The sequence below is a fragment of the Arvicola amphibius genome, chromosome 12 (assembly GCF_903992535.2).
Source record: "Arvicola amphibius chromosome 12, mArvAmp1.2, whole genome shotgun sequence".
Taxonomy (NCBI): domain Eukaryota; kingdom Metazoa; phylum Chordata; class Mammalia; order Rodentia; family Cricetidae; genus Arvicola; species Arvicola amphibius.
This window is the reverse complement of record NC_052058.2, coordinates 34,231,974-34,258,656: the sequence shown is the minus strand read 5'-3', so window position 1 is coordinate 34,258,656 and position 26,683 is coordinate 34,231,974. Positions and strand designations below refer to the sequence as shown.

The 26,683-nt window shown below is 39.0% G+C and overlaps 1 protein-coding gene across 4 annotated transcripts in view; it reads left to right on the top strand.

Moving 5' to 3' along the window:
- Bmpr1a (bone morphogenetic protein receptor type 1A) overlaps nucleotides 1–26,683 on the top strand; it is a 105,683-nt gene that overhangs the window by 68,801 nt on the left and 10,199 nt on the right. For all 4 annotated transcript variants that reach the window (XM_038349285.2, XM_038349286.2, XM_038349288.2 and 1 more), the window contains exons 4-10: nucleotides 3,271–3,433; nucleotides 5,238–5,340; nucleotides 10,910–11,006; nucleotides 11,169–11,268; nucleotides 17,074–17,218; nucleotides 22,744–22,936; nucleotides 25,848–26,145. In XM_038349285.2, the coding sequence (XP_038205213.1) occupies nucleotides 3,271–3,433; nucleotides 5,238–5,340; nucleotides 10,910–11,006; nucleotides 11,169–11,268; nucleotides 17,074–17,218; nucleotides 22,744–22,936; nucleotides 25,848–26,145 (1,099 nt within the window). The remainder of the gene's footprint in view (nucleotides 1–3,270; nucleotides 3,434–5,237; nucleotides 5,341–10,909; nucleotides 11,007–11,168; nucleotides 11,269–17,073; nucleotides 17,219–22,743; nucleotides 22,937–25,847; nucleotides 26,146–26,683) is intronic.

The following is a 26,683-nucleotide window of genomic DNA, read 5'->3' as shown; positions in this document are numbered from 1 at the left end:
AACTAGGTCTTGTAGACCAGGCTGGCCTCGAACTCACAAGAGATCCATCTGCCTCTGCTTCTGTTTCCCAAGTGCTGGGATTAAAGGTGTACTCCACCACCTCTCGGCCCTACTGCCTTCTTAAATAAGTGAAAGCTGGAGAAGTTACGTAGTTTATAAAGATTATTCACCTACCTAATTAGGAAGACTCACAAGAGACCAGAATGTCTCTCACTTGCAGCCTGGGGTACTGACTATGTGAGGTTAAATTTGTTCTCTAAACTTACTCTGCCTCCTGCTTGCCTTTTACCCACAGGTGGGTTAGATTCAGCTAGCCAGCACATGGCGCCTCAATCTCAGCAGTAACCAAGGCAATTCTTGGGCCAAAAGCCGTTTTTTCTTTACTTTTCCTACCTGTTTAGCAAGCAATAAAAGTTATATCACCATGTCTATCACACTTACAGATTTTAAATATCTCTGCCTTTGTTTCTGCTCCACTCTAACTCCCTTTCCCTACATATATAACAGAGTACTTTTTCCTTATTTACAAATTTTTACTCCTGATTTAAATTTTTTTCTGCTTCTCTACATTTCTTTAAATTCTGATCTCTATTTTGAGCACTCAATACTTACATATCCAGCTGTAGTGAAATTTTCTCTCATGGGTTCCTCACGTCTGGTCACTTCTTTATTGTTTTTTGGGGGGGTTTGTAGATCAGCCCCACGTTGGGCGCCATTATGTTGGGGTCCAGTGCTAGTCTGGACCATAAATTAAGTCTGTTAATCAGACCCCAGCATAAACTATCTCTCTGGACCTACGTGGAGGCGTGGGAATAAAGTCACAACTCACATGGCTTTATCGGGAGGGAGGTTCTCAGTGGTCCCTCATGAAGTCCTGAGTTTACATGCTAGAGAATTCTTCCTGCTTTATTCTCCAAACAGCCTTATATATCAAAACATCAACTAAAGGGTAAATACATTAGCATTCTGTCTCCTAGGTAACCAGGTGAATGGCTTTTAGTCACATTCACAACTACCTATCTGCTGTGTATACTAGCTGGCACATAAGCTTGAATTAGCATCTCTCTCAGGCATCCTCCAAATTACAAAGAAAGAAACAAAACATCCTGACTTTTTGTTAGGTTAGCAGCAACCTGCCTGAAAGGTTACTTGACCACCTCAGGTGTGGTCAATGGCTTTAGAGCCTAGCTGCTATACCATATAGAAATATGGGCCTACAGATATTTCTTTTCAGTATTTGTTTCTATTAACAAATACTTATTCAGAAGTAAATTTCTTTCCTGAATATTAAGTATGAGAAACTTAAGGTCATTGCAATTCAAGTGATGATGAACAACTTTGATTCAAACACTGGGGAGGCAGAGGCAGGCAGATCTCTGACTTGGAGGCCAGCCTAATCTAGAGTGACTTCTAGGACAGCCGTGGCTACACAGAGAAACCCTGTCTCAGAAAGCAAAGAAACATGTAATAATAATAATCCAAGTTACGCAATTTCTAACTCTTTCATTCTGCTTTCTTGCTGTCAGTGTGTATGTATGTGTTATTTCCCTCATTTTTGTAGTTTATCAGTATTGTTAAATTTAAAATTGAGTTTAGTACTGAACTACTTCATTTTATAGTGAAATTCTTGCTTATCTAATCCTTTTGGCTCTACCAGTCTTTCTTTTGCAAGGGCCAGGTGATTTCACCTGAAAAATTCAGAGCTGTGTATGTTGTTACCTTTCATTTGATGCCAGAAACTCTATAATGCAAGATCCTTATTTTATTATATAAGCTTTTGGCAACTTTTACTTTCTATAGCATGGTCTGGATTCAAACCACTTACCGTGGGATGAAAGGCAGAAAACAGGATTTGTTCCATGTTTTCACAGTTCCCTTACTTAGGCAGTTAGAGTTCTCTGCAAGGTGCTTAGTAGCTCCATTTTCAGAGAAACATTCAAAAAGAATTGTTTAAATATAGTTGCAAGTTTGAACCAAAAAATTGGAGGCGTTTATGTGTCCCCCGTTTTCTGAAATCATTGCAAATTTTCTCAGCCTTTCCTGAAATCTCTCCCCATTTTCTACCTAGTAAATTGTAACTGTCAAAGCAGGCTGGAGGTCCCATTGCATGAGTGTCACAAATATGGCAGGGGCAGTGTTGGGAACTCTGTACTCCTTAGTTCCATAGGCTTTTATGGGTCACGTTTTCAGAGGAGACTTCAGATTCTAGACTTTGAGAATTAGACTCTTAATGCTCTTGATACTCAGATCAGAACGCATTCTGCGCCTTGAAAACTAGTCCTCAGCAGCTAGTATTGTAGACTTCCAGCTTAAGGCATCTCATCCCCTGGCTCTTAACCCTTGGATACTTTCAGGAACTCTTCAGCTGCCTAGGATCCCTAACTTAGCTTTTCATGCTTTCTCACCAGCTCAGTGCATCTGTAGTACTTGAGTCTCTGGGGTCTGCCTCTGTAGCCTGCCTCAGTGTGTCTGCAGTCCTTCAGAGTCTCTGGGGGGTCTGCCTCTGGCCACTGTGGAACTCTTAGCAACCTCCTAACTCTTAATTTTGATTTTGGTTCAAAACTTAGTACTAGCTTTTTTGTTTTTATTTTTTTAAGTCCTTTATGAATACCTACATGATAAAGGAGCCTGGAGCACTTGTGAGGAGTAAGGCTCCTGAAGCTGGGTTGTGACTTGGGCAGTAGCAGTGGTTCCGGTGGTACCTGCGGCTGCTGTGGAGTTTCCGCAGAGGAATCCCTGGAGTGTTCAGAACAGCTGCTCAGTCATAGTGACAGCACTGCTAGTTAAGAAGGAGGCCGCTTATTTGACAGTTCCTCACTCAGGGCTCCAGGGAGAGGCCTACAGTTGTTAATCAAATGGCCAGTTGGCTGTTTCAAATAGTTTAGCTATTTAAAGAAAAATTAAAATACTAAAGGGCCCTTATAGTAGGGACCTGTCCTGGAATTAAAATTCTCAAAAGTATTTACCAGTGCTTAGCTCTTAGCTAAGTCCCTTTATGGAGAGGGCTCCTCTGCTCTGTCTCACAGCCACAGCCCTTTTGTCGTCTGTGTGTCTGTCCTTGGTACACGACTTGTAACTGGGCAGTCTCCTTACCTCCTGCTGCACCTGGTAGTTCTGTATATAACAGTTTATAAATTGGTATAATCAAATTTATTTTAAGATGTATTAACTGCAGTTATTATGATAAGAAAACTCAGAAGCTTTTTTATTGAAGACTAATTCAACAACTTTTCAAGAATGATTATTTACAAATTTCATTTTTTAATACAGGGCAGAATCTAGACAGTATGCTCCATGGCACTGGTGTGAAATCAGACTTGGACCAGAAGAAGCCAGACAATGGAGTGACATTAGCACCAGAGGATACCTTGCCTTTCTTAAAGTGCTATTGCTCAGGACACTGCCCAGATGATGCTGTTAATAACACATGCATGTAAGTATTTGGTTCCGTTCTTAAGAGTTAGATGAAAAGTATACTCGAACAAGTTTTTCCCCCTATTTGTATATGGTAACTTTACAAAGAAAAAGAAAATTCCTGGTTTAAATATAGAAATATTCTTATCTGTCATTAAACAATTGATGATCATTAGTTGTATCATGATAGAGCTAATTTATATGTTTTGATTTTTGAAACAGGGTCTCTTTACATAGATCTGGCTATCCTGGAACTCACTATGTAGACAAGGCTGGCCTTAAACTCACAGAGATCCACCTGCATCTACTTACTACCCTGTGCTGGTATTAAAGGCATGTAGCACCATGTCTGCCTTATTTTTCTTTTCTTTCATGACCTTTTTAATCATGAACTTAATGTTGCTCATTGTAGAAAACGTTTTCTGTTTTGTAGATTACCAAAAAGAAAACAGAAAGTTTACCCAGTGTCTCCTTAGCCGGTTGCAGTAATGCATAGGTGTACAGGAAAGGTGTTGTGACAGTTTCCACATCTGTTTTAGATGACTTTTCATTTCCTACTCAGTTTTAAGTTAACCATTCAATCTACTTATGGATGGTCATGTAACTTGAGTTCATATTTTTTAAACACACACACACGCACACACATTGTGTATTCATAATATGTATAGATGTACGTATCGAGATCAGAGAACAATTTGCAGTAGTCTCTTCTCTCTTTTTCTATGTGGGTTCCAAGAATGAATCTCAGATTGTCAGTCTTAGACAGCAGGCACTTCTGCCTGCTCAGTCATCCTCTGGCCCATAGTCTATACCTTAGGGGCACATTGAAGAATTGACTTTCTGAATCATCTCCCCTCCCCCGTGAGAAAACAAAAAATAAAGTGCAATTCAGTTTCATCAGTCAATTAATTGTTTTTTGTTGTAGAAGTAATAATGAAGGCCAAGTTTTGTAGTTCACCAACATTCTGTGCTCTTTGTATAGACTAGACAATGCCTAGAACTTGGTCCGTGAAATTATATTATTTTCCTTTCTACATTTGCTAAGGAAAATACTCAAGGACACTGACATTAAACTGGTAGAAGGTCATGAAACTAAAATATATGTAATTTTTTTTTTTTTGAAATGAAGGTATTGAGACTGTCTCTGTTTTCCTGTCACATTCACTACAATATACCTTTTAGAATCTTAGTTGTCTGTTTTTCCTAAGACGTGTCACTGTGTTATTGGGGGCTGCCGAATGTTGCACAGACAAACTTGTTTTCAACTGTCACAATGTATATGTGACTAGCAGAGCAGTTTATAACAGCATCCACAGAGCATTTATTTAGTAGAACTCCCTTCCTACTTGACATTTCTCATTGCCCCTTTAAGCCTTAGTTAAAGCATACTACCCTTGATTTAGCTTATTTCTAAGTTGATTTTGCTAATAAATCATATAACAATGCAGTTTAGATGCAAAAAACAAGGTACTGAAGGACATATTCAATTCACATATCTTCAGTTCTTTTGTGATTCTTTTAAAAATTTTTATATTTATTTGGTATGTATGTGTATTATACACATGTGCACATGTCAGCTTTCCAGAATTAGTTATTTCCTCCACCATGTGGATGCTGGAGATCAAACTCAAAGTCTTCACTCTTGGTGACAGTGCCCTTAACCACTTAGCTATCTCTCTGGCATTCTTTATTAAAGTCTCTCTATTTAGCTCAGGGTGACCTGAAATGCAAGATCCACCTGCTTTAGCCTGAATGTATTCTGGATGTGTGCCAACCATGCCCTGTTCTTTCTAACATGGAATTGTATTTTTTTTCCATTGTAGAACTAATGGACATTGCTTTGCCATTATAGAAGAAGATGATCAGGGAGAAACCACATTAGCTTCTGGGTGTATGAAGTATGAAGGCTCTGATTTTCAGTGCAAGGTGAGATCTAATTGTCACCATGAAATAAAGAAGGGTACAACTTGGTGAACAGCATAAAGTCCTCTAGCAGGAGTAGACTGCTCTTTATACTACTGCATGCTCACAAAACAGATTTGCTGAAGAAAGCCTGGCTTGTTAATAGGATTTTATTAATTGAAGTACCGGATTACTTTACTTTAAGAAAGTTTTAATGCAAAAAATGATAGTCACATTTATTTCTGGAGTGTAAGGTTTACTGAGAAGATTTTAAGATAATGGTAGTAACCTTTTCCCCCCAAGACAACAATATTGAGTTATTGTTGTAATATGTGGTGATTTGAATAAGATGTCTTCCGTAGTTTCAGGCATTTGAATACTTGATTCCCAGTTGTCTGTACTGTTCGGGAGAACATAGGACATGTGACTTTGTTGGATGAAGTGTGTCACTGAAGGCAGGCTTTAAAAGTATAAAACCTCATCTGTGAGTTTGAGGCCAACTTGGTCTACAGAATAATTTCTAGGACAGCTAGGATTGCACAGAGGAACCCTGTCTTGAAAAACAAAAGACTATATAAAACTTCACATTCTGCTAGTTTTCTCTGTTTTCTCCTTGCCCTTTGAGATGTGGGCGCTTAGTCTCTGCTTCTGCTGCCATGCCTTTGCTCTACTACCATATACTCTTAACTCTCTAGAGCTGCTATCCAAAATGGGCTCAGTGCTCTGTGAGGTTTTTGGTCATGGTATTTGATCACAGAAGTAGAAGAGAATAAATACAAGGTTTCTGTGCAGCTGTTTGAAAAGAGCAGCAGCAGAGAGGATTCCTTCAAATTTTTCTAATTGTATATGTAAATTTTTTAAAGAGATCCTGCCAGTGTTTGTCAAAAACAGCTCTTTATAGAACAGTATATAATGTCAGCTTTGTCTACAAATTAATTCTGTTCAGAACTGGTTGGGTTCATAGAAAACTTCAGTGATAGATTTATACTTGAAGTCACTGGGCAAGTAACTGAGTTCTATCCCCCATCTCTGGTTGCACAAAAAGACCTGACCTCTCAAAATCACAGCCTTTTAGCATGCAGGCAGAAATGTTCCCATACTACTTCCTCCACACATCTTCTCATCCTCTAAAGAAATAGCTCATAGTATCAACCGCCCCTTATTTAGTTAGCTCTATTATTCACTAACCCTCCTTTTTCTTTTTCTGAATGCAGCCACATGTGCTTTGGCAGTTGTGCTGTATTCTCAAGACATTGAACTTTTGTCAACTAAACCCTTATGTCTTTGACTCACTCTCCTTCCATGCCACACCTCCTCCAGTCTTCCTAGTAATGTTGATCCTTTGATACAAGTGGATGGGGATGGAATAGTTTCGTTGCTTTTCTTGTATTTGTATTTGTTCAGATTTGAGCCGGGCGGTGGTGGCGCACACCTTTAATCCCAGCATTCAGGAGGCAGACGCAGGTGGATCTCTGAGGTTCGAGGCCAGCCAGATCTACAACATAGTGAATTTTAGGGTAGCCAGGGCTGTTACACAGAGAAACCCTGTCTTGAAAAAGAACAACAAAAAAGGAAGCATTTGTTCATTTATATGTTTAAAAGTATGATAATTAGGGGCTGGAGAGATCACTCAGTGATTAAGAGCACAGGCTGCTCTTCCAGAGATCCTGAGTTCAATTCCCAGCACCTATATGGTGGCTCACTGTTACAGGGAGTGGGGCCCCTTGTTCTGGTTGCCCGGCTAGCTTACACCTGAAATAATCACACAGAAACTGTATTAATTAAAAACACTGCTTGACCATTAGCTCTTGCCTCTTATTGGCCAACTCTCATATCTTGATTCAACCCATTTCTATTAATCTGTGTTCACCACGAGGGCGTGGCTTATCGGAAAAGATTTAGCATGTCTGACCTGGCATCTCCATGGTGACTCTCTCACTCTGACTCTGCTTTCTTCCTCTTATTGATTAATAAACTGCTTTGGGCCTGGTGATAGGGCAGAACTTAGGTAGGTGGGGAGACAGAACTGAATTCTGGGAGGAAGAAAGCAGAGTCAGAGTGAGAGAGCCACCATGGAGACGGCAGGTCAGACATGCTAAATCTTTCCCAGTAAGCCATGACCTCATGGTGAACACAGATTAATAGAAATGGATTAAATCAAGATGTGAGAGTTAGACAGTAGGAGGCTAGAGATAATGGCCAAGCAGTGTTTTAATTAATACAGTTTCTGTGAAAAAAGAGGGGGAAGTGGTGTGGGACAATTCTCTATTCTGTCAATTATGTTTTAAATAAATGCTGATTGGTCAGTAGCTAGGCAGGGAGTATAGGTGGGATAACCAGACAGGAAGTAGAGGTGGGTAAAAGAGAACAGGAGAATTCTGGGAAGGAGGAAACCTATTCCTTCCCAGTCCTGTCCAGACAGCCCAGAAGCAAGATATGACCTGCCTGCTGAAAAAGGTACTGAACCATGTGGCTAACATAGATAAGTTATAAGAGCTAATACGAAGCCTGAGCTAATGGGCCTGTCAGTTTATAACTTATGGAGACCTCTGTGTGATTTTCTTTGGGGCTTACCTGCTGTGGGGACTGGGCAGGACAGAATCCCCAAGAAGCAGGTCCACATGTTACAGCTCACAAACATCTGTAATGGGATCTGGTGCCCTCTTCTGGCGTATAGGCGTACATGGAGACAGAACACTTTATACATAATAAAGAAATAAATCTTTAAATATCTGGCATGGTGATACCCACCCTTAATCCCAGCAGTTTGGCAGATACAGGCAGATCTTTGAGTCTGAGGCCTTTCAGGGTTACATAGTGAGACCCCGTCTCAGGAAAGAAAATAAAGAAGATAATCGGTATGAAGTTGCTATGTTTATTTTCTACTTAATAGACCAAAGAATGATGTAACAGATCTGATTTAGAATATATTAATACCTTCTTGGCTATGCTTAAATTTGTGGTGAAAGCTGTTAGCTGTCATTCTAAAATAGTATATTATTTTAAAAAAATTATTTAAGCAGAGTTTGGTGGCACATGCCATTGATTCCAGCACTTAGGAGACAAGATCTCTGAGTTTGAAGCCAGCCTGTTCTACATTGTGGGTTCCAGTCAGGCAGCTGTCTCTGTCTCTGTCTCTGTCTCTCTCTCTCTGTCTCTCCCTGTCTCTCCCTCTCCTTCCCTCCCTTCCTCTCTCTCCCTCCCCCCCCTCTCATCATTCCTTGCTGCCTTCTGTCTTCCCCAATCTTTCAAGTTCTGCCTGTCTCTGCAGTGTCATACTCAGAGTGTCTTCATCTTCTTCCCTCTCCCTGGTTAGAAGGTGTGAACCACATGGCCGTCAGCGTGGCTTTGGAGCATTAGTCACCCTTGCCTGGTGCACACTCTGCTCTTATTCTTGTAGTCACCCTTGGTGTGAAGATGGAGGCAAAGGAGTAATTGAAGATTGCAGTAATCCCTGGTTTAGAGACCTCTTATCCGTGATTGCTGAGGATGACCTTACTTTGCTTCCTTTCAGGTTGCCTTCTGCTAGCTGTCCTTACAGCCTTCTGGGACTGACTGCTTGGCACTTAATTTATTCATCTTCAGTTGTACATTCCTTACTTCATGCTCATTTTCTGTAGATATGGGATTATTTCAGTGTTTGTAGTATAAACCCTATCATACCTCTTTTATCTTTATGGATAATTTTAAATGAAAAACTGTCTTAAAAATAAAAATATCAGTTAAAATGTAGAATTTATTCATTTGGAAATTTCTAAATGTTACCGACTGTCTTCCCAGATGGGATTTCAAGCCATAGACTCTTGTTCACCTCATTTTTTGGGGGGGAGGGAAGTGGTGGAGGCAGGGTCTCTCTGTGTAGCTTTGGAGCCTGTCCTGTAACTTGCTCTCTTGTAGATCAGGCTGGCCTCGAACTCAATGAGATCCACCTGCCTCTGCCTCCCAAGTGCTGGGATTAAAGGTGTGTACCACTACTATCTAGCCTTGGTTACCTTTCTAAATAACACCTGATTATGCTGAGGCATTTCCTTTTTGGTCAGCTGCTATTTCCCCTTACATTCTTGCTAATCATGAACAGGAAAGATGAACTTTACTCCAATTAATTTTTTTTGGATTGTACTTTATTCTTTTATGTTCAGGAATACTTATAGTTTTCTTGTTTGTAGAATAGTGAACTTTTTATGTCTGAATTTGAAAAGCAGATTCCTAGATAATGTAGCCTGTCTAGTTTAAAATTTTGGGGGATTATCTGCGAAACATGTTAGTAATCAATTCATATTTTGGCTTAGAATGGTATTACACCCAGGTATCACTTAAATATCAACATGTAATCCCTAATATCTGTTTCCATGACTAAAGTCTTTGTGCTTGTTTTCTTAAGTTTTACAGTATACTGTCTATCTGATTTGTGGGCCATAATCACCTCCCTTAACAGGTACCCCCACCCCAACTTGAGTAGAATACCTCTACTTTGTAGTCTGATCTTAATCTCACCCAAACCTTATTACTACTGTGATTGTATTTTTCCAACAGGTTTATGATTCTAACAAAATACTGTGTTTTCTGTAACAGGAGGGAGCTGGCCTGCTTTTGGTCCTGGCCACCTGGCTAGCTTACACCTGAAATAATCACACAGAAACTGTATTCATTTAAACGCTTCCTGGCCCATTATCTCTAGCCTCCTATTGGCTAACTCTCACATAATAGTTTAACCAATCTTCATTAATGTGTATCGCCACTTGACTGTGGCTTACCCACATGAGTCTAACCTGCGTCTGTCTCAGGCAGAATAACCGTGGCATCTGCCACACTGCCATTCTTCCCAGCATTCAGTTCGGTCTACTCCACCTATCTAAGTTCTGCCCTATCAAAAAGGTCAAGGCAGTTTCTTTATTCAACCAATGAAAGCAACACATAGAAGAACATCCTACACCAGTTTTCTAGCAGATAATTAGCTTTTTAAAGCTAAAAGCATCAAGCTGAATGATAATTTTAACATACCAGCATTTAACATTAAAAATCATTAAAATTCTTTTGTTCCTCTATAATTTATAATCTAGTGTCTTTATCTACCTATATAATCTTAAGAAAAATTATCTCACAATCTTATTTTCACAAAAAAATTAAATTTTCAGTAATATTTTTGTTGTTGTTTTTGGAGACAGGATTTCTCTGTATAACAGCCCTAACTGTCCTAGAACTTGATTTATAGACCAAGATGACCTTGAACTCACAGAGATCTGCCTGCCTTCTGCCTCCCACCCTCTGAGTTTCCCCAAGTTCTGTGAGATATCACGCCCAGCTAATTTTGGGGGGTTGAGGGGGTTGAGATAGGGTTTCTTTGTAGCTTTTGGAGCCTTTCCTGGAACTCACTCTGTAGACTAGTCTGGCCTTGAACTCACAGATATCTGCCTCCTGAGTGCTGGGATTGAAGGCATGCGCCACCACTGCTCAACCAAGCTAATATTTTTTAACTTAGGGTTGGTGAGCTTTTCTCTGACTGAATTATAAATTATATTTACCAATACTAAAGATGTCTATGTTCAATTTAATATGTCAAGTACTTTAATTTTTACCATTACTTTTCTTAAAGGATTCACCAAAAGCCCAGCTACGCAGGACAATAGAATGTTGTCGGACCAATTTATGCAATCAATATTTGCAGCCTACACTGCCTCCTGTGGTAATAGGTAGGTCAGCCCGGAAAAGTTCAGGCATGATTCTCTGTAGCTTCTTTTCTTTGTCTTTAACAATAACTAAGCTACCTAGAACTCAGTCCTCTCAGTGATTCTCCTTCGTAAGATGCAGCAGAAAGATGCTATACTTGCTTCATTGTTGACTTCCATCCTCAGGTCCATTTTTTGATGGCAGCATTCGATGGCTGGTTGTGCTCATTTCCATGGCTATCTGTATAATCGCGATGATCATCTTCTCCAGCTGCTTTTGTTACAAGTAAGAAGATACTTATTTTTATGTAAAACGTAAAATTGTTAATTATTTTATATTAGCAATCTTTGTTTTGTTTTTAAACTAACAAGTTAAAAAACACTGTTGTGTGCAACTCAGAAATCATTAATTTTTATTCTCTGATCACAGCTTTTCAACTGTTACGACTTCCTTAGAAGGAAAGATGAACTTAACTCCAACTAATTTATTTTTGGATATTACTTCATTCATTTATCTTCAAGAATACTCAGGCATTCTTATTTATAGAATAGTGAGCTTTGTTATGTCTGAATTTTAAAAGCAAATTCTTAGATAATGTAACCTGTCTCGTTTAAAAATTTGGGGGATTAACAATATGATGAAGTTGTCAATTTTAAGAGCCTGGAGAAAGGGGCCTGGGGTGTGGCTCAGTGGTAAAGTAAATGCCTAACATACAGGAGGGCTTGGGTTCTATCCGAAGTACTGAGGTATAAATTTTTAAAAAAGAAAAAAGAAAGAAAGAAAAAGAAAAGATAAATTTAGTAACTAGATTTAATGATATTGGGTTGATACATAGAAAAAATGTAATTAGGTCTTTCCCCTACACTATAAATTTGAACCAGATTAAATTAGAACTATATCTTCATATGCATAGTTTGGAAAACCTTTCTGAGTCTACCTGAGCTTAGAAGCAACCAATGAAGTAAACACAATATAAAAAGTGGTGTCAGCTCCATAAAAGTGGAAGTGTGTAGAAAAATGGAAAATACTGACAGCTAATACTTACTGCAGGTGCTTGTTTTACACATATAAAAAGAGCTTCTATGTAAACTAAAAGGCATAATTCAGTGAAGAAATAGATAAAGATAGATACAGTTTTAAAAAGAAATATGCATGGTTTTCTGAAGGTTTTTTTTTTTTTTTTTTTTTTTTTTTTTTTTTTTGGTTTTTCGAGACAGGGTTTCTCTGCAGCTTTAGAAGAATTTTTTTTTGTTTTTTAAGACAGTCTCATGATGTGACCCTGGCTGGCTTTGAATTTGCTATGTAGACCAAGTTGGTTTAGAATTCATGGAGATCCTCTGCTTCTCAAGCGTCAGAATTAAGACTGTACACCTCCATTCTCAGCTGTATGACTCTTTTGAAAAAGAAAATAAAGAATATTCCTAGCTCGGTAATGGTGACACTTAACTTTAATCCCAGCATGTGGGAGGCAGAGGCAGTTGGATCCCTGAGTTCCAGACCAACCTGGTCTACAAAGTGAGTGAGTTCCAGTACAGCCGGGGCTGTTATACACAGAAACCCTGGTGGTGGGGGGAGCAAAGAAAGAGTATGAAATAAATATATGATGAAAATTATAAAATGTGAGGTATTTTTTATCTGCCATGTGGGTAAATGAAATAAGACTATGCGTGCATGTGTGCATATGCCAGGGTAGATGTCATTTAACTTCTCCCAGTCACCCACCTCTGTAGTTCTTCAGATAGCATCATTACACTGGCTCCTCACATTTTACAGATATTTATTTCTTTAGATATAAATAGCAGATTGAGCCTATCAGCCTGGACTGCATAGTTCCAGACCAGTTTGGGCTACAGAATGAGATCCTGTAAACAAAACAAACAAAAACTTATTCTGAAACAAGCAAAAAAAAAAAAAAAAAAAAAAACAGTTTATCAACTATGGGGTGGGACATGATAATGAAAATAAGATATATGGTGAACATATAAATACCAATTTAATGACTTTGTCTTGTCAGATTAAAGATGAAAAATCTTACAAACTAGACAAGATTCTTAGGGAAACTTGTGAAACCTGGGAGAAAAGACCTAAAGATACTAATTAGAGTTAAATGAAATGGCCTAGGCAGATTCAGCACTTACCAGTGAGCCCTGCAAATCTCTCAGAGTGAACACTGATCCCTAGAAACAGGAAACAAAGGATTAAGCATTAAGATTGCCTGTGTTTCTTCCTGAAGAGTATTTGACTTCATGACACAGAGAATGTAGGTATTCTCTGATGAGAAAATATAGGTGAGCGTCTAGGGAGATGCCATCAGCTATATTCATGGGGCAGGTTACCAAAGAAATAGAAAACTGTAGTTCTAATTTTCTTTAGACCACCAACCAGCTCCCAGGTAAAGACACAGAGACTTACTATTAATTATGAATGCTCAGCCTTAGCTTAAACTTACTGCTAGTTCTTTTAACTTAATTTGTTTCTACTCATGTATGTTTTGCCTTGTGGCTTTTTACTTTTTTTTTTTCATTATGTGTGGCCTACTCTCCTGCTTCCTTTGTGTCTGTCTTTCTGATCCCTGGGGTCTTTCTTTTCTTTTTCATTTCTGGAACCTAAATTCCTCCTCCCACTTAATTCTCCCTGCCTCACTCACTATTGGCTGGTCAGCTTTTTATTAGACCAATCAGGTGCCTTACACTGTTGTTGGAGGCTGTTCATTTATTTCCTGGCTGCCCAAACTCCCGAAATATTCACACAGAAACTATATTATTTAAATCACTACTTGGCCAATCACTTAAGCGTATTTCTAGCTTGCTCTTATATCCTAAACTAAGCCATCTCCATTAATCTGTGCATCACCACGAGGTCATGACTGGCAAAGTTTTGGCGGACTCCAGCAAAAGTATCTGCACTTGGCAGCTACATGGCTTCTTTTGACTCCACCTTCTTTCTCCCAGCATTCAGTTTAGTTCTCCCCCCGCCCAGCTCTACTCTGCTCTATCAGGCCAAAACAGTTTTTTTATTCATTAACCAATAAAAGCAACACATATATAGAAGGACTTCCCACATCATTAGACAGGCAAGATAAAACAGCAACACATCTTTGCATAATTAAACAAATGCAACACATCTTTGCATGGTTAAACAAGTATTCCACAACAGAAAGCACAGGAAGCTTGAGTTCTGCAGATAACCCCAATCAGTATTCAGCATATTCATACAAAATACTACCCAAGGCTGGGAAGAACATCCAAAATGGCTGGAAGAAATAGTGTCACAGTTGTTAACCACCCTCTTTGAGACTAGGAAACCATAGGTCTTGTTTAAAATCATAGGCCTTGCTTTAGGCACAGAGAACAATTAATTAGTTCTGGAGTAAATGTGGCTCTGGTCCCACCTTAAAGGATTTTCAGGACAGGCTCTAAAAAAGCTGCAGAGAAACCCTGTCTCGAAAAACCAAAAAAAAAAAAAAAAAAAAAAAAAAAAAAACAAGACCAAGCTGGACATGGTGAGACACAGTCTTCAGTTCCAGTACTCAGCAGGCAGAAGTAGATGGACTTCTGAGTTTGAGGCCAACTGGTCTACATACCGAGGGCCTATCTTTATTTATTTATTTATTTGTTTGTTTTGTTTTTTTTTTTTTTTTTGTTTTGTTTTGTTTTTCGAGACAGGGTTTCTCTGTAGCTTTGGAGCCTGTCCTGGAACTAACTCTTGTAGACCAGGCTGGCCTCGAACTCAGAGATCCGCCTGCCTCTGCCTCCCGAGTGCTGGGATTAAAGGCGTGCGCCACCACCGCCTGGCGAGGGCCTATCTTTAAAAACAAAAACAAAACAAAGCCCTGAAGATTCATGCTGTTTTTAGTTTTGTTCTGGGAAAAATAACACAACAATATTTGTAAGAATACATCTATTGCTGGGCGGTGGTGGTGCAGGCCTTTAATCCCAGCACTTGGAAGACAGAGGCAGGCAGATCCTCTGTGAGTTGCAGGACAGTCAGAGCTGTTACAGAGAGAGACCCTGTCCCAGGACACCCCCCCCCCCCCCAAAAAAAGAATACATCTGTTATTCCCACACTCAAGTGATAGAAGCAGAAGGATTAGGAGTTAAAGGTCATCCTCAACTTACAGGTTCAGCACCAGCCTGGGTCACACAAACAAAAAACAGTATTTGACTTTTTTGTTGTGGTTATTTTTTCTTTGAGGTTTTTTTTGTTTTGTTTTTGTTTTGTTTTGTTTTTAAGACAAGACAGTGTAACAGTCCTGGCTGTCCTGGAGCACACTTTATAGATCAAGTGGTGTTACAGTAATTTAAGTAGAAACATGGGAGGACTTTTTAAAAAGATCCAAATGAAACTTGAGGGAATTAGATTCAAATACCTTGAATATCATTGTGAATGGGTGAGAAAATGACAAATTAGATTTCACTTAAGAGCTAAGTGGATATGGGAGTACAAGAGTAGAAGCTGTTTGAAAGAGTTTGTGTGTGCGCGTGTGCTGCAATGTGCTCGTGGAAACTTCATGTCTCCTATTCAATGCTGCACACAGCTGTGCAGCTACAGGCTAGCTGGCCCATGAGATTCCTGGAATTCCTCTGTCTCTGCATCCCATCTCCATGTGTGGACACTGGAATTACATACAGATACAGTATCACCCATCTTTGTATGTGTTCTGAGGATTTGAACTGTGTCTTCACACTTGCACGGCAAGTGCTTTGCACATTGTTTCCTCAGCTCTGAAAGAATTTTGTATGAGACATGATCTAGTACAGTTAGAATCAGAATCCTTGGTGGAGGGGATGGGACAGGAAGAAAGATGTTTAAGAAATAATGACCAGGGATTTTCCTCTCTCTTTGTTGTGTGTATGTGTGTTTTTGTTTTGTTTTGGAGCCTGTCCTGAAACTTGCTCTGTAAACCTGACTGTCCTAGAACTCTTTATTTGTAGACCAGACTGGCCTCAAACTCACATAGATTTGCCTCCCTCTGCCTCCTGAGTGCTGGAATTAAAGGTGTGCAGCACTGCTGCCTGGCTGGGATTTTTCAAGTTTAAATGAAAACCAGAAAATTATTAATCTAAAAATTTTAGTAAGCTCGTAAAGATACCAAAAATATGAAGAGAAATACAAAGCACATTGCTCAAAATTGTTTATAAAAAGTTATAAAAATTACAAAAATAGTTATTTTTGTTTTATGTGTATGAGTGTTCTGCTTTCATGTATGTCAGTACCCCATATGTGTGCGGTGTCCTTGGAGGCCAAAAAGGTTGTTAGCTACCAAGTGACTGCTGGGATTTGAACTCAGGTCCTCTGAAAGAGCAGCTCATGATCTTAACAGTCTAGCACCAAAGGAAAATGTCAGTGCAGCTGGGAAAGTGCAGATTATAGCCTTTACTGTCCTAGAGCTGCTATGTAGACCTGGCTGGCATTGAACTCATTCAGCTCAACCTGCCCATATCACTCCAGTCTGGGTTTAAGGGCACATACAGTTTTAGCACAAAGATACAGTTATAGTTTTAAGAGTATGTGTGTTTGTAGATATAAATGATTATTTACAGCTATGATGCCATGTTACATGCTAGGGGAAGGCAGTCATTTGGGGGTTGGCAGTCATTTGGGGGTTTTCTTTATCTTTGGTTTTGGGGATAGAGTTTCACCATGTAGCTTAGGTTGCCTTTGAATTCAAAATCATCTTGTCTGACTCTTCCTAGTGCTACCACATCTGGCCTTTTGGGGGTGGGGAAGTATATGTGTTGATATTTTTTAAACAAGACCTCACTTCATAGTCCAAGCTTGGCTCTGTAGCCCAAGCTGACTTAAACTCCCATTCCTTCTCCCTCCCAAGTGAAGAGTTAGAGATGTGTGCCACCACACTCTGTTGTGTGTGTTCTCGTGCTAATAGACTATGACTGTCTCTTCATGTTAGCATGATACACAGCATTCTACCTCCTACTCCCATTTCTAGTGAATTATAACAATTTTTTTCCTGTGGTAAAGATTTATTAGGCTATGATTCTGCATGAAGGAATGATGGCAGGTCTCAAGGCTCAGAGTATCAGAGTGTTCCAATTTTAATGTATGTTGTTTCCAACTTTTTTTTTAAAGACAATACTGTAAGAGCATCTCAAGCAGAGGCCGTTACAACCGTGATTTGGAACAGGATGAAGCATTTATTCCAGTAGGAGAGTCCTTGAAAGACCTGATTGACCAGTCACAAAGCTCTGGTAGTGGATCTGGACTACCTTTATTGGTAAGCTAAAAGCATTTTACAAATGTAAATGGTGTATGGATACAGATGTGACATCGTGGGTAAGTGGGCATCTTCGTGACCAACTGAAAGAAATGAGAGTTAAGTTTAAGCTAATTGGCTGAGGGAAGTATAACGTTTAGGTCTAAAAAAGGTTACAGATAATTCTGATGAATGGGTAGGCAGGCAGGCGGATGGATGGATGCAGATAATCAGCTTCAGGGATGGAGAACAGCATTCTGAGTCAAACCTCCTAATCACAACAGTACATTTTTGGGTAGGTTTTTTTAAACTGTTTAGAAGCATTAGTTGAAAGAAATACTTAATGGCAATTTAAAAATATGTCTAAACTAATATCTGTGGTAGAATTGCAAACGTGAGAGTAGAGACAGCTATATGCAGATAGTATGATTATGGAAAAAAAAAAACCAAGATTGGTACAAATAAATTTACTGCAACCAACGCTTGTCAGTTTGCAAAAATCAAAATCATGCTTTCAGTTTTACTGATTTTATATACCATGGCAACATGTCTAGAAACTGAAAGCTAAGAAATAGTATCATTTGAAGTAATATCAAAAAGCATGAAATATGTTTGAAATAATCTTAGGCAAATATGTACATCACAAATTTTATATACCAAAAATTATTAGTTATTGAAGTATTAATTAATTGGTATTCTTAAAAATTTTTTGAAGTAGATTGTTTCTTTTTTGGTTTTTTTGAAACAGGGTTTCTCTGTGTAACTTTGACTCTGTCCTGGAATTCACTCTCTAAACCAGGCTAGCCTCGAACTCACAGAAATCCACCTGTCTCTGCTTCCCAAGTAGAATTAAAGGCGTGCACCATCACTACCTGGCAAGTTTCCTACTTTTAAACTTAAAAAAGACATTGTAAGACATTGTAAAAAATTAACATTAAAAAAACATTGTAAGTTTAAAAAGACATTGTAAGAGCTTCCCAAGTAGAAGTCATTAAAACCCATGATTTCGGACAGGATGAAGCATTTATTCCAGCCAGGATATCATTGAAATTAAATATTCTTAAGACTTAAATAGATGGAGGTGTATAAACCTGTTTGTTTTTATTTTAATTTATTTATTATGTATAGTGTTCTGCCTGCATATATGGCTGCAGGCCAGAAGAGGGCACCAAATGTCATTATGAATGGTTGTGTGCCAACATGTGATTGCTGGGAATTGAACTCAGGTCCTCTGGAAGAGTAGCCAGTGCTCTTAACCTCGAAGCCATCTCTCCAGCCCCTGTATAACCTGTTTATGAATTGGCAGCACTACTAGGATGTCAGGTTGCCTCACATTGAAACTTTGTTTCCTTACTTTCTTTTTTTTTTTAAAGGCATGTACCACCATCTCCCAAAGGCTGTATTTTTAGGATTTATTTATTATGTATACAGCGTTCTGCCCACATGTATGCCTGAACACCAGAAGAGAGCACCAGACCTCATTATAGATGGTGGTGAGCCACCATGTGGTTGCTGGGAATTGAACTCAGGACGAGCAGCCAGTGCTCTTAACCTCTGAACCATCTCTCCAGCCCCATGTTGTTCATATCAGTCCAAACAGAAATCAGAGCAAATTTTTACAGAAATGGATAGACAGATTTATAAAAATTACAAAGGACTAGATGAGCCAAGTTGTTAGAAAAGAGTGCAGGACTAACTACATGGCTTCTCAGCTTACTTATAAAGCTGCACTAATTAGTACCGTGTATTCGATGGGCAGAGCACAGCCTACAAAGGGATGCACTTGTACAAGAGATTATGTACATGGGATTTTTTTGTTTTTGCCTGCATATCTATTTGTGTACCTGTGTACTCAAAGAGGCCAGAAGAGGGTGTTCGATCCCCTGAAACTAGAGTTACAGATTATTGTAGGCCACCCTTAGGTGCTGGGAATCGAACCTGGACACTTTAGAAGAGCAGCCAGTGCTCTTAACCACTGAGCCATTCCCCCAGCCCAGTCAGTTGATTTTATTATTATTTGTTGTTGTTGTTTTGTGGTGTTATCTATGAAGATCTGGCTCACCTTGGATTCATAGAGATCTGCATGCCTATGCCTAGGAGTGCTGGAATTGAAGGTGTGTGCCTTCATACCCTGATCGATTGATTTTTTTGTTTGTTTGTTTGTTGGGGTTTTTTGTTTTTGTTGTTTTGGTTGGGGGAGGGCTTTTTGAGATAGGGTTTCCCTGTGTAGTCCTGTCTGTCCCGGAACTCAGCAGCAGACCAGACTGGCCTTGAATTTACAAAGATCCACCCGCCTCTGTCTCCTGAGTGCTGGCTGGCTTCCGGCACCACAACCAGGGGCTCTCAATGATTTTTTTTTTTAAAAAGATTTCATTATAAAAGGTTACATGAGGCCATTATTTGTTTAAAGTACTGAAATAATTCAGTGTTGAATTGGTTGTCTATTAAATGTTGCAGGGAATAAAACCTCAGGTATCCATTTGTTATAAAGTGAATGTGTTTCAGTACCTCAGTTGGTATACAAAATTAAGTTGAAATGGAGAATAGATCTAAATGTAAAAGTTAAACTAGAAAAACCTCCAAAAGAATTTTTTTAAATTATTTTCTAAACTTTTCCAACCCTCGAATTTGTTTTTTTATATTTATTTATTTATTTATTATGTATGCAATATTCTGTGTGTATACCTGCAGGCCAGAAGAGCGCACCAGACTTTGTGAGCCACCATGTGGTTGCTGGGAATTGAACTCAGATGCTCTTAACCTCTGAACCATCTCTCCATCCCCAAAAGAATTTTTTTAAAAATCACTGTGAATTCAAGGACAGCCAGGGCTGCGTAGGGAAACCCTCTTCCAAAAACCAAAGCCAGGAACAACAAAAAAGGATGAAAGTTAAAAGACGAGTCAGGTGCTAATAAAATACATTTGATAAGTACACGGACATTCAAAGAAATGTAAAAGCTCCATAATAAGACAGCCAAATTTTTTAGATGGACAAAAGATTTGAATAGATACTTCCCTAAGGTTAAGGAAACGGCAGATAAACAAGCACATGGCATTGTGAAGGGTGTGCAGGTCACATTCATCAGGCTGCTGCTGTGCTAGAGATCAACTTGAAATGTCACAGATAGCGGATTAAATATAGAATGATAAGGCATTTGAAAAATAGTTGGGAGTTTACTAACAAGCATATACTCTATCTATCTATCTATCTATCTATCTATCTATCTATCTATCTATCTATCTATCTATCTATCTATATTTATTGAGACAGTTTTTCATGTAGCCCCGGCATGGAACTCAATCTATAGATGAGGTTAGCCTCAAACTCCACTTGCATCTGTCTCCCGAGTGCTGGGGGTGTGTACAATAAAACAGTTCTTCTGCTTTTCACCCTAGAAATACAAAAATTTTGCTTACACAAAAGACCTGACTGTTCATAGTGAATATAGTTTAATAAATAAGTAAATTAGAAATAACCTAAAAGCTTACCAAATTGGCAAATGGATAAACAAACTATGACACATTCATCAGTGTCAAGAAACAAATCACTAACAACAGAGATAGATTTCAAAGGTACTTTGTGTTTAGGGGAAAAAAAAGCCAGTTACAGAAAACTACATAATGTGTCTACTTATATGACTCAGAAAAGGTAGGAACAAAACAGGCAAGCAATGCCAGCAAGCAGAAAGGAATTAATTATGAAAAGAGGAATTGTTTTAGGCAGTGGAAATATTCTTAAGTCTTAAATGAGGTTTTGGTAATTAGATGACTAGGTATTTGTCAGAATTTGCTGCTCACACACCCCCCCCCCACCTTTTGGTGTTTTTTTTGTTTGTTTGTTTTGTTTTGTTCTTTTGGTTTTGGTTTTGTTTTTTTTTTTTTTTGTTTTTTTTTTGTTTTTTTTTTTTTTGTTTTTTTTTTTTTTTTGGTTTTTCGAGACAGGGTTTCCCTGTGTAACAGTCCTAGCTGTCCTAGAACTATCTCTTACTGTTGTGAGTTCAGGCTGGCCTCGAACTCACAGGGATTTACCTGCCTCTGCGTCCCGAGTGCTGGGATTTAAAGGCGTGCGCTGCCGCCACCCAGCTGCTCAATTTCCAAAATGTACATTTTATTTTATAGATAAATTATATTTGAATAATTGATTTCAGAAAAATTCTATGCTAAGTGATTTATGATATAAACCAGTTCAGCTTTGCATAGCTCCGGCCTCAGATACACACTTCCATCCAGAAGAGCATGTTCTTATTCCTAGTAATCTGAAAATAAAAAAAATAAAGTACATATGTACTTCACGTATTATTCCCAATTACTATGATCCAGGAATAGAATTCAAGCAAAGGCATATAAAAAAACAAAATTGTAATTCTGACTGATACAGCCAATAAATGAGTATGAAAGAGACAGAGACAAACAGCACTTTACAGAAAATTGGACCTGCAGCAAGAGCCTGTGAGAGGAATAAATGAGTGAATTATGAAAAGTTAGAATGGAGCTTGAGAATTTATTTGTTTAGAGGTTCCAGTGGGGGAGAAAAGCTACTTCTATACCCTTCACTGAAAACAATTTCTCTATCTTGGGAAGTTTTGAGTGGGATCCACATGGAGTGTTGAAAGGGGAAGGAGATATCTGACTGGCTGTTCAGGCCAGCTGAATCAACCCTAGCAGTCAACGGGGTGATAGATGCCATAGCCAGATCACCCTCACATTCAAAGATTGTAAGAGCCAGAGATGGTTCATGACTCCAAGGAAACGGTGTCTTCCAGACACAACAGGACCAATATACATATGAACTCAGAAACTGTGGTAACATGCGCAGCTCCAAACAAGAAAAATTCCCAGCGTTGAGAAGGGGAATTAGACACATAGTCCTCTATGTGTATGGGAGGTATTTGAAGAGGGGAAAGAATGAGCAAAATACTCTATACTGGAAAAAAATTAATTAAAAAAAGAAAAGTTGGAATAAGGGAAGTGTAGGTAAATAGTGAAAACTGGGGCTGAGTCAGATCATCTAGGATCTTAGAGACTGAGGTGAGGGGTTTTAATTTTTATATTTTGTGTAGTAAATCACCCTAAACTCAGTGACTGGAAACCAAAAATATTTATTTTTCATGACTGAATTTGTTGGGAAGTTTGATTTCTAGACTTGCCCAGATACTGATAAGCTGTATAGCTTGTGCATAGGACTGACAGTTGACATGGTGCTGCTTCTCTCTGTGCTGTTACACAAGCCTCTGTGAAGTCTGCTGGTCACATATTTGCTTTTCTGTTGCCCAAAAGAAGTCACATAACCAAAACCAAAGTCTTTGGGGAAGAAAACTTTTCAAGGGTGACTGTGTGTGATTTCAGAATACATTATTCATTGCTGCCATTAAATGCTATAGTTTAAACATTGAGCTTAGTATTTTGCATTGGAGTTATTTGGATATGCCAGTTTTTTTTAATGGCATGACATATCACAGCTTAATAGATTGTTAATAGATTAGTCAGCCTTAATAGATTCTTTGCATAAAGAGCTCAAAATGCTGTCCTTTTTCTTTCCTGTGTAGGTTCAGCGAACTATTGCCAAACAGATTCAGATGGTTCGGCAGGTTGGTAAAGGCCGATATGGAGAAGTGTGGATGGGTAAATGGCGTGGCGAGAAAGTGGCAGTCAAAGTGTTTTTTACCACTGAAGAAGCTAGCTGGTTTAGAGAAACGGAAATCTACCAAACGGTGTTAATGCGTCATGAAAATATACTTGGTGAGTTTCCTTCCCTTTAGTAAGTTTCTCATTGTGGCAGGGGTGTTTGGGTATTGGGGAGAGTCTGCCATGTGCATGTGGATTCAAATGTTTATATAACTAAAAGAAATCCACTAGAATTCTTAGTGAACCAGAACACTATCTTGAATGCCAAAAAAAGCTTTTTATTTACTCTAAACAGCATTGAGTTTCTAAAGGATAATTAAAACTGGTTTATTGAATGTACATAATAATGGAAGCCAAGTCTTTCGTAGAGAGCATCAGTGAATGCTTTTTCTAGGGTAACTTTAACTGCATCTGCTTTTAGCTTTTGTCAGCACAAGAACCCAGTGTGTAACTTCACTGTATTTTCTGTGCCCAGCATATGTTCCTCTCACTGCCTCATTTATACTGTAAGTATGAATGTATACTTACATTTAAAAGTATAAAAGTAGTGAAGTCATGAAGGTCTCTGATCAGTAGAGTGTGTAAGCAGATCTCGCTTTCTTGTGTTTTCTTTTCAGCAGCTATTTTACTGTCTCTTATTTTGTAAAGTGCTTTGCCCATTACCAAGCGCTGACATTTATGATCCTTTCCTATTAGTCGTGTAAAATGTTATCACAAACTGAGTGGCTTAAAACATCAGAAATATGGCCAGGTGTGTTGGCCCAAACATTTAATTCCATGTTTGAGGCAGATAGAGTTCAAGGCCAGCCTGGTTTACAGAGTTTCAGGACAGCCAGTACTATACCGAGAAACCCTGTCTCTAAAATTACCCCTCAAAAAAGAAGAGGAAAAAAAAAATCAAAAAAGAAAACACCAGAAGCAGTGTGAGGCGGTAGTCCACTTGTGAAGAAGGTGCTGCCTAATAAGCAGAAACCTGAGTTCAGGAGCCACTTAAAGAGCTAAGTGTGTTATAGTACCCGCTCGTAATCAGTGACGGTGAAAGATGGAAGGTCCTCGGAGCACTCTGACCCGGTGCATGGGTCTGAGTTCTGGGCCAATAGGAAGCAACATTTAGGCAGTTTCCTGACCTAAAGGCGCTAGCACTCACATGTTTACATGTATACACGTGTACACACACAGAAAGAAAACAACTGATTAGATTATCCCCTTTAATTTTAGGATCTTTAGTGTTCTTTGACACTATTGTTGGTTGTTTTTTACTCTTTGGCTCATTGGGGTCCCACTACCCAGCTCCTAAATAAATACATAGAGGCTTATTCTTATGAATGCCCAACCTTAGCTTTGGCTTTGCTTATTTCTAACCAGCTTTTTAAATTTTATTTATTTATTTATCTTTTTTTCTCTCCCTCCCTCCCTCCCTCCCTCCCTCCCTCCCTCCCTCCCTCCCTCCCTCCCTCCCTCTCTCCTTCCCTCCCCTGTCTCTGTCTGTCTGTCTGTCTGTCTCTCTCTCTCTCTCTCTCTCTCTCTCTCTCTCTCTCTCTCTCTGTCTCTCTCTCTCTCTCTCTCTTTCTTCTTTCTCGATCTCACTGAGATCTACCTGCCTCAGCCTCCTGAGTGCTGGGATTAAAGGCGTTTACCACTACACCCAGCATCTCCCTCTATTCTGTATTCCTTTCTTTACTTCTTACTCCTTGGCTTGTTGTGTAGCTGAGTGGCTGCCCTGGATGTCCTCCTTTCCTTCTCCTTATTAGACTAATCAGGTTTTTTAGACAGGCAAAGGAACACAAGCTTCACAGAGTTAAACAAATGCAACATAAAAGAATGTTACACATCTTTGTATCATTAAACAAATGTTCCACAGCATAATGTAACACATTTTCAACTAATTTTCCACAACAGACAACCTTCCTTTCTGTATTTCATGCAATCTTCTATGTGTGCTGTGACCACATTTCCATCATACAGGACACTCATTAGCTAATTCGGGCCATCTGTATCTTGCATGGCTTCATGTAAATATAATTCCACCTATAAAGTTTGTTTCCCATGTAACTTAAAGTATCTATTTTTCAACTTAAAATAAAAACTTTTATTTTGGGTGTTCAGGGGTGGGGTTTTGTTTTTGTTGTCTTTGCACAGAGTCTTACTCAGTTTGTGTAGTCCTTCTCCCTCTGTCTCCTGAATACTGGAATTACAAGTGTGTGCTGCCACTCCCAGGTAAAGAACCATCTCACAAGAACATCATGTAGGTTACTGTGTAATACATGACTTCTTTTTCTTAATCATTATTATCACTGTTTTGATTAATGTTAGGATTATCATAAATTAGCTAGCTGTATGTCCTGGCACAGGCATATAATCTCAACACTCAAAAGACTGAGTTTGATTACAAGTTTAGATATTGCCTGAACTGCATAGCAAAACCCTGTCTTTAAAAAATACTGTAAATATGGACTGGAGAGATGGCTCAGTGGCTAAGAGCACATACTGTTCTTGCAAAGGACCTCAGTTCGATTCCCTGCACCCACATTAGGAAGCTTACAATTGCCTGTCACTTCAGCTGTAGAGAATATGACACCCCCTGACTTTGTCCTCCACGAACACACATAATACATACATAAATTTAAGGATACTCTAAATTTGGTTTTTTGGGTTTTCAAGGCAGGGTTTCCCTGTGTAGCTTTGGAACTCGCTCTGTAAACCAGGCTGGTATCGAACTCAGAGATGCACCTGCCTCTGCCTCCTGAGTGCTGGAATTAAAGGTGTGCACCACCACCGCCCGGCAAAAAATACTGTAAATTTGTAAAAATGTAGTGACACTATAATATGTAGTGACATAGGAAATGGGGTTTGTGTTTGTTTGTTTGTTTGTTTGTTTGTTACACATTCAAAACATTTTGCGGGTCAAATTAGGAAAGTACTATCTTTCCTAATAAGTAGTTCGTTTCCAGTATCCTGAATGTGCATCTGTAACTGCCTAGCACCTCTGCTGACAGCTAACCTTTTGAACTCATTAACTAAACAGGTTTTATAGCTGCAGATATTAAAGGCACTGGCTCCTGGACTCAGCTGTATTTGATTACTGATTACCATGAAAACGGATCTCTCTATGACTTCCTGAAATGTGCCACACTAGACACCAGAGCCCTACTCAAGTTAGCTTACTCTGCTGCCTGTGGTCTGTGCCACCTCCACACAGAAATTTATGGTACCCAAGGAAAGCCTGCAATTGCTCATCGAGACCTGAAGAGCAAAAACATCCTTATTAAGAAAAATGGAAGTTGCTGCATTGCTGACCTGGGTCTGGCTGTTAAATTCAACAGGTAAATGATTTTTTTGTTTGATGTTTGGAAATTATTTCAATATCTAACCGGTATTTATACTCAGGGTTACTTTGGGTTTTTGTTTGTTTGTTTGTTTGGTTGGTTGGTTTGGTTTTTTTTTTACAAAGCTATATTTCACCATACTTTTCTGGGGGATTATTGGGGATTGAACCCAGGATCCTACATATACTAAACATACACTCTACTACTAAATCACATCTCCAGCCTCTACGTTATTGTTGATTTCCTATTTTTTATGCTTTTATTTCAGTCTACCTGTACTTGCTCTTTTTTCAAATAGCTGTCCATGTTACATATAAGTAGCTTGTGACCCAAGTAATGGGCAAAGGGCATTAAAGTTTGCTTCCAGTTCATCTGTATTAAAACAAGGTTATCATGACACCGTGTGGTGGTAGTTGCATGCCAGCACTCAAGAGGCAGAGGCAGGCAAATCTCGGAATCAGCCCGGTCTACAGAGTAAGTTCCAGGACAGCCTGGGCTGTTACACAGAGAAACACTGTCTTGAAACACCCCCCAA